This window comes from Pygoscelis adeliae, unplaced genomic scaffold (assembly GCF_000699105.1).
Source record: "Pygoscelis adeliae isolate BGI_AS28 unplaced genomic scaffold, ASM69910v1 Scaffold839, whole genome shotgun sequence".
NCBI lineage: Eukaryota > Metazoa > Chordata > Aves > Sphenisciformes > Spheniscidae > Pygoscelis > Pygoscelis adeliae.
This window is the reverse complement of record NW_008825555.1, coordinates 133,204-141,829: the sequence shown is the minus strand read 5'-3', so window position 1 is coordinate 141,829 and position 8,626 is coordinate 133,204. Positions and strand designations below refer to the sequence as shown.

At 42.1% G+C, this 8,626-nt stretch overlaps 1 protein-coding gene across 1 annotated transcript in view; it reads right to left on the bottom strand.

The window, feature by feature from the left end:
• Window positions 1-6,852, bottom strand: part of LOC103923809 (vitamin D 25-hydroxylase) — a 16,686-nt gene extending 9,834 nt beyond the window's left edge. The window contains exons 1-4 of the mRNA XM_009332235.1: window positions 6,832-6,852; window positions 6,290-6,503; window positions 1,976-2,023; window positions 173-330 (exon numbers count right to left, since the gene is read on the bottom strand). Coding sequence (XP_009330510.1) covers window positions 173-330; window positions 1,976-2,023; window positions 6,290-6,503; window positions 6,832-6,852 — 441 coding nt within the window. The remainder of the gene's footprint in view (window positions 1-172; window positions 331-1,975; window positions 2,024-6,289; window positions 6,504-6,831) is intronic.
• Between the last annotated feature and the right edge of the window lie 1,774 nt (window positions 6,853-8,626).

The window sequence follows — 8,626 nt, the reverse complement described above, 5'->3', positions numbered from 1 at the left end:
TTCTGTGCTATGTGTTGCCACCTTGAGATTTCTTTTTTGTTGGCTTCAACTGAGTATCTATACGTAGATTCGTAAGAACGTTGGTAAGATCTAAACCGATACAGAATTTATGCTGATGAACTTCATTAATAACCTGACTGATCAAAATGCACTACCTACTTGATAATCTAACCGTTGAATGCTTAATTCTCAGTACGTTCCTGTGACGGGACATTCTGCTTCGAATGTGGTGATACTGGCCTGAGGGTACATGGCACAAAGGCTGAGGAGGGCCCCAGGTGTCGCGCAGAAGGCAGGTGGTCAAGAACTCAAACACAGCAAAGGCCGTTGCTTTGAGAATACAGAGAGGAAGCGAGAGTTGCGGGTACAACAGGGGAACAAGGAGCTGGGAAGTGACCAAGTGCAGCTTTTTGGCTGGCAGTCTGCCTGCAAGGCATCTGCGAGGCTTCGGGGCAATCAAACTGGCTATCTGGGTGCTTGCTGAATAGAGCACAAGGCTATGAAGTGTAAAAAGAGAACAGGGCTCACGGAGTGGACCCGCTCACGTTTGCCCAGGGTGGGCGGGTTGAGAAGGAAAGATAACTGTCACGTGTGTATTACAGAACAATACGCCAGTAACTTTTAATGAAGGCAAGCGCAACGATGCTGACCCAGTTTTCTCAGCCGGAGTTGTTGATGCCCCTGTGTTGTCATGCACTGAAGGCTGGTTGGGCTGGTTCCTGGACGAGGGTCTGTGCTGGTTTCCATGGGTCAATACAGTGAGAGACTCCAATCTGCAGGTGACTCTTCATGCAACGAGTAGTCAGTTTTATTTGCCGCAGCATCTTTCTTTGTCCTAGCTGCAAAATGCCTGTAAAGCATGTGTCAATGCCAGCGTCCTATATCAAAATCTTACCCAGTTTGTCAGAATACAAAGCAGCAGCTTGAGCACTGCTGGAGGTTTATTTTTTTCATTCTTCTTCCAAGTTATTTCTTCATCCTTTCTTCCAGTATGATACTGCCTGGTGTCTTAACTGAATTACTTGGGCCATACCTGCAAAAAATGTCAGTATTTCAATGTCAGTGCCTTAAGACTTCTCACCAGAGGGCAAGAGATTCAGGACCTCAGCTTGGCTCCAGCCAGAGGCAGAACGAGGAGAAATGGCCAAGGATTAAAACAAGACGTGCAACGTGCTTAAGCAGTTGTGCTGAAGCATGCAAACTCAAACAGATAGATTTAAACCTAATTACTTACACACATTTAAACAAAGAGGGGGTCTCCAAACACTAGCTCAGCATATTCAGGTGAACAGAGGTACGCAGGCTGGCTGGTCAGAAAACACTTCAAAACTGTGAGAATGACTAATTCACAGCCTATAGACAATTATACAGAATTAACTTGCAAGATGAAATTGCTGTTGATTATAGTGGGAGTGGAAATGTTAGTGTGCCAGATCCATCGTGCAATTATATGATGTACGGTATGGCGTATATGCATACGGTTGTTATTGCCATCTCAGAAGGATGTGAAGCATTAATGTACGTAAGCTTCTGTCTTTGGAAAAAAGAGGTTGGTACTGTTCTCCCCTCATCCTCCCCTCGGTAAGATGATACTGGAACAGTTCTCAAAGTCTCTGAGGAAACACAGGAAGAGGTACTATTGCTTTGATTGATTTTTACTGCTTATCTTCAATGTTCTGTTATTTAAGTGTGTAGTACTTCACACGCACCCGAAGGTTTAGATGATCATGATTTCCACTGCATCTGTGTAAGAAAAGAAAGGAAAGGTGATTGACATTTTGGCAGCAAGCATTTTGGAGGGGAAAAACAGGAAGAAAAATAGCATAGGAAAGACCCAAGAAGAGAAAAAAAGATACATAAGGGAAGTCCAAATGTTTGCTTGAAAAGGAAGGAATAGACTTGTATGGGGGGGAAAGCAGACAAGATTTGACAATTATCTTCAAGTGGGGGAGAGAACAGTCAAGACTGACCTTACCGTAGTGTTTGAGCCTTGGTGATGGAGAAGAGACGGTGGTGTTATCCACTGCAACAGAGGAAGAGAAACTGAAGAGCATGATTGTAGAACAGTAAAATCCGTTTTGGTCAAGCCAAATGCGAAAAGGTGGTGAATCGGCCAAGATTAAAGATCCGAGAACCTCTAAATGATGCATGATTAAATGGAGGAAAAAAGGACCAGCATGGATAAATATGACTGAAAGCTGTCAACAGTAAGAGATAAATAAACCCTTGTGGACAGATGAAATCACTTAAGAACGCAGGTTTAGGGATGCAAGACTCCAGTGGCTATCCAAGGGCAGGATTCCTTGCCAGTTTCTGACTGATCCTTTTTTTTTTTCTTCAGAACTGTGGGGACAGCTTGTGCTGAATTGCTTCTTTGGGAAGGTTTTACTCATCTTAATCACAGATGATCAAATGAGCAAACTCATAGGATGAGTAAAGGTTTTTTGATTTCAATTATAAAAAATGCCGGCTGAGTAAAGAAACCCATTAAAGCATGTATCTTTATTAAATTCTAAAACATTCTAGTCATCAAGATTTACAATTACTTTGCATTCTAAATTCTGTAAGGAGAAGCTGGAGACAATCAAGTAACAGGAAATGATTGTGTTCCTGTGTCTTCTCAAGAAAAGCAGAAAGCAATTCTTTGACGGGGAGTGACTACACATACATATCCATAACTTTGACTTCTGAAGAAATATACTGACAGATGTGGCTGTTCTTTTAGTAACAGTATTAAGATCCTGATGATAACTCTATTACACTCCTGGGAGAAAAATTAAGTAGTTTCCAAGTTCCATTAAATATCTCACAAACTTGTATTCAGCTACAGTTTGAAACAGGCTTCAGCTTTCTTACTTTTTAGTGTTGACATCATTGCTGCACTTCTAGAAAACAAGGTAAACCTTTATCAGGCTAAAGTGCTTTCCATTGCTATAATGATGTTTCTTGTCCAGTGAAGTCATGCAGGAAAACAACTTCTTTATAGCCAGAAGTGTAAAGATTTTGTTCCTTTTCTTTGAGGGAGGGGCAGGGAAAAGACAGAGATCTGTACAGAAGTATGTAAAATAGGCATGCTTCTCATTGAAGAAATTAATTTCATAAGCCCACTGACAAGTTGAGAGTCATGTGCAGATGTATCTATTACACTCACATAGCTCTTTTTAACACACCTCTATCATCATAATGAATGATCAATTTCTATGTTACAGTTATCTCCTTAGCTAAGCCTACAATGATGTTGGTACTTTATAGATTTGCTGAAACAGAAAAACACATCTGATGTTTTCCCTTGTGAATTTGGTGATCGGTTGCTGAAAAAAACCCTCTTCCTTAATCACAGTCCTACTGTGCCTAAACTTGCTACGTTTGTCAGGCAGACTCAGAAAGCTATGACACTGGCTTGAAGACTGTACCTTCAAAAATAGTTTTGGCATATTTTATTTGCTGGCTCTTTCAGAGTATACTTAGGTCAATTTTATGCATAAATTTAGAAATTTATCTTTTTAATTGATAGTCTCATAGGACTATTGGTTCCCAGAAACTCTGCTGTAAGTAGATCGGCAAGTATTATGTCGTAATAGCCTTTGCCTTCATGTACTATTAACCACCACTGAAAGGAGAGAGATCTTTTTCGGTCCCTGATTTAGCTGAAGGTACAGGCTAAATCGTTGCCCTTGCACAAGTTCCTTTTGTCAAGAGTCAAACAATTAAACAGCCAGCTGAGCAACAATTGCACCAGCTCCTCCTCACACAGAGGGCAGTACTGGAAACAGCAGGGATGTATAGCTGTAGTACCTAACAATGCCAGGACAACTGAATGGTCCTGGAAGGGACTGAGAAAAACACTAAGTTACACTGGGGCTTAATCAGACCTCAGTACTATCAAGACAAAGAATGAAATGATGACATGACATCTTCCACCCTCCTTATCTCCTGTGAAGAACAAGCACGGGATTAACTTGAGGACTTAAGATGTGGTTTCTCACCATATATTTGCTGACATAGAATCATAGAATAGTTCGGGTTGGAAGGGACCTCTCTAAAGGTCATCTAGTCCAACCCCCCTGCCGTGGGCAGGGACATCTTCAACTAGAGCAGGTTGCTCAGAGCCCCGTCCAGCCTGACCTTGAATATGCTCTGATGACATGTAAGATAGTAGCATAGCACTTGTGCAAGCAATCAAATCGAAGTTTTATAACTACGCTATTGCTTAACGAGGAGCAATGAGTTTTCTGTTCTGAGGTTGTTTTCCAGATAAGGAGTTTGTTCAACTCTAACCTGCAGAATGCATAAAACTGAAGTGGAAATAGGTGCCGATTTTGAAATATTTTCAGAGTGAGATTCTCCTCCATAGTTCTTCCCCTTTGTGCTACCCTGGTCACGCTGCAAGTCTGACCCTGGCTGTATTTGGTGAGCTGCGAGTGCCTCTTGGGGGATTCCCCTTGTCAGCCTATCGGAGGTGCAGCCTGGGACAGAACGGGGTCTGACTGGAGCGTGGCTGAGTTTTGCCGATTATCAGACGGTGGGAGTGTGTTGCCAGGTAGCATGAGATAGGGCTGGAGCCTCTGTGAACCTGCTCAGAGGCTGAGCTGCGGTAATGCAGGACAGAAGATGATAGAGCCATAGCCAGCTTCCTTGTGGTCTGCCCCTTCTGCCTTGCCAAGCAAACCTCAGTGCAGGACAGTGTGGCCCAGTTTGTTTTAAAAGATTATTCTGCACTGGATTTTGAATATGTACAGGGAAACTGCTGCAAAACCTACTGAGCAAAAAAGCTCAGTAGGAATGTTTCAATGAGATTAAAACAATGCAACACTGATCTTCTGTTTAAAATGTCTTCCATACGTCCGCCTGGAAGCTTTTCTAAGGCGTTTTGGAAGAAAATTTGCTTCCAGACTGATTTATAGACTTCTCAGTAATTAGTTCAACAGCAGTTCCCCCTTCTCAAAAGTAGTGTCCTGGTTTCAGCAGGGATAGAGTTAATTTCCTTCCTAGTAGCTGGTACAGAGCTGTGTTTTGGATTTAGGATGAGAATAATGTTGATAACACACTGACGCTTTATTTGTTGCTAAGTAGTGCTTACACTAGTCAAGGATTTTTCAGCTTCCCATGCTCCACTGACTGAGAAGGCTGGAGGTGCACAAGAAGCTGGGAGGGGGCACAGCCAGGACAGCTGACCCAAACTGGCCAAAGGGACATTCCATACCATGTGACGTCATGCTCAGTACATAAACTGGGGGAAGCTGGCCGGGGGGGACGCTGCTCGGGGACTGGCTGGGCATTGGTCGGCGGTTGGTGAGCACTTGCATTGTGCATCACTTGCTTTCTATATTATTATTGTTATTATTATTACTACTACTACTATTTTATTTTAATTATTAAACTGTCTTTATCTCAACACACAAGTTTATTCACTTTTACCCTTCCGATTCTCTCCCCCATCCCACCGGGGGGGGAGTGAGCGAGCGGTGGTGTGGTGCTCAGTTGCCGGCTGAGGTTAAACCACAACAAGCAGTCACCGAAGCAGCCTAAATCCAGATTTAATGTCCATTAAAAAGGAAATGCTTTAGTGTTGGGATCTCCGTCAGTGTTCTGGTTCTCAGGAAAGTACTGCATTTTTATAAAAAAGAGGCTCTCATTTTTGGGCCAAATTCAAACCGACCTACAAGATGGATAGGTAAAATATTATTTGTGTGGATAAGCTTGATGTGAGCTTATTCTAAATCCGAATATGGCCTTTTGGAGGCTATGGAAGCAGAATTAAGCAAAGGATTAGACCAAATAGGGATGTAAGTTTTGCAAAAGCAAATGCTAACAAAAGTTTGGATGACAGGTAAGGTGTTACGTTTCAGAGTTTAAGCCAGTCTCTAGCTATTAAAATTACAGAATCACAGAAACTGGACATGAAAGATATGAAGAGAGCATATTTAGCTGATGATATTCCTTCCCCAGAGCATATCAACTATACGTTATTCCTGACAGATGTTAGACTACTATGCCATAAAACCCTCCAGTGACAGATATGCCATAACTGCAATGCAACCTATTCTTAAATGTCATTAATCTCAATTGTAGAAAGCTCTTTCTAATGTGTGGTATCTCCTTTGTTGTCTTTTAAGCCCATATATTTTTGTTGTTTTGAATATAGTACCAGTGTGTAGATTATTACTGCTTCATGGCAAGTATTGATATTTTTGTTATCACATTTCTCCGTAGTCTTTCCTTCTGTTAACAGTTTCCCCAACCTTCGAGCTCTCCTAAATCATGTTATAGGATCTCTGATAACTCTTACTGGTATTTTTCTGGACTTTCTCCAACTTGCCCAAGTCTTTCTGAGGTACGGCATGCTGTCCCGAACAAGGTACACTAGCAGATCGAGATCTCACCAGCAACAAGTAGCGCGTAAGTATTACCTCTCGGGCCTTAAACACAATACTCCTGTTAATATACAGCTTGCTTTTACAACAGCACGATGTTGTTAACTCTGGCTTAGCTTTTATCATTTTCTGCAGAACAGATTACAATGCAATGTTAGAGAGATGCTTTCACAGGAGCTCAGTAGTGCTCACTTTCCCCCACATGGCTTGTAGAGTCTTCTTAGGTGTTTTCTGGCCGTTCATGGAGGCAGGATCCTGAATTGGATAGACTAGGCATCCACCAGAAACACAGATAAGTTCCCCAGCTTCTCTTCGTAAAGAAAGACCATGTGATTTTCACAGCTGGTTTTATCGTGAATTGTCCTCATCTGCAAAAGCCTTGATTAGGTGCTATGAAGAACAAGCTTAGAGAGACCAGAGACCTGAATCATGCTCACCTCCCTTGTGAAGAACTTACCATGTCTGTGGATCGTGGCATCGTCACCGTCTACCCTTTCCTTTTTGTAGGCTCCTCTCTTGTCAGGTATGAACCATTCTTGGGAATGGAAATTTTGTCTGTGCAGGTCACAGTCTTGTCTATCTTGAAGAATTACATTTTATTATTGAACAAAAATCTCAACGTAATATACAGATGTGATATTTTTGTTTAACAGCACGTCAGCTGGTGACATTTAAGAACCTCACTGCAGTGTCTATGGCTTGTTGACATAATGGCGATATTTACAGTAGAAAAAATGGTTGCACTTTAAAATGTATTGGTTAAATAATATCAAACAGTAGAATATTCTAAGAAGTTGTATCTAGTGTAGAGAAATAAAGTCACTTTAAAATAGGACAGATTTTTCTTATTCCCTACAAATTTAAATAAATTTCTTTGAAGAGGAAATTCCTTTTACTTGGAGCTGCAGGTTGCATTAGATCATCTGATTTCTTTTAAAAAAAAAAATCCAGTCATTCTGGAGCTCTTCATTTCATCTGCTCTGAACCTATACCCATAGATTATTATACCTGATATATTATCAGGCACTGAAAAAAGCAGAACAAGTTCCTTGGAACAGATTGTTTCAGTAAATGTCTTGCTTTCCTAGTGCAGTGCTTGGAAGTACCCCTCTGTGCTAGTTTTTCCATGAATACTTAACCTCTAGTTTTGGATTCATCTAGCAACAGGAGACCATTATCTTGTGAAAATCCTGTATCTTTTTTACAGCTTCAAAAATAGACAAACTGGTCTTTGGAGTTCTCTGTACTAGGTAAACTGGTTTTCTTCTTTGTCTTACGTATAAGAGCAGAGAGGTTTGCAAAAAGAAAATGTATCTGGTGAGACCAGATGACGTATAGCTGAGGGGAAAAAATAGGACAAGTGTTCCAGCTGGGAGTCCCTCCATTAGCTCTGGCAAGGAGCAGCCAAAGTGCTTGCCAACACCCAAGTACTATTTCATCTGTATGTGCACAAAAGTAGATCTATTGGCATTCATACCTGTTGCTTTAAATTTACATTTCTTCCTGTGAAAGCCTGAAGTAGAAATGTTGGCATCTGAAATCCTGTAATCACTGCGTCCTACAGGCTCCAGCCCGAGGCTGAGTCGCACTGGCAAGAGAAGGACCTGAACTGACCGGCATCAACCACAAGATGAAATGTAACTTCTTCCTCCCTGAAGAACTGAAATATGCTATTCCAACAGAGTTGTCTGGATTTTTTAAGGTTAAAACAGGAATATTCTATGTGGACAAGGAGTAAATAAATCCCCACAGCAAATATGAACTATTAACTGGTAACACAGGAAAAGGAAAGGAACAGTGGAGTTAGAGAGAGAGAGAGAGGGAAATGTCTGAGTGGAAGCCCGGTCATTTAAGTTCCTACACTTTATTTCTGTTGGTGTAGCTCTACACGTCACGTTAAAACAGCAAAAGCGATGCTGAGCCGTTTCTTTAGGTGCTACCCGATGTTTGCAAATGCAACCTCAGAAACACTCGCTTAAAAATCAGAATAGGAGTCGTGGAAACGGAAGAGATTTAAAATCAAATACTTAAACTCCTTCTCCCGGGGCATTCCCGTGATGAGCATACGTGCGATGGAGCTGCTATTTAAAACGAAATTTTAAATTTGTCGGGAGGGGGGGGAGGAGGAAGCCTCCCAGGGAGAGCAGGCGAGCGGCGTCCGTGAAGCGAGCTAAGGGAGCAGGCAGGAGGGAAGCTCCGGGGCCGGGGAGCGGCCCGGGGCGGGCGCAGCCGCGCCGGGGAGGGCACCTCTT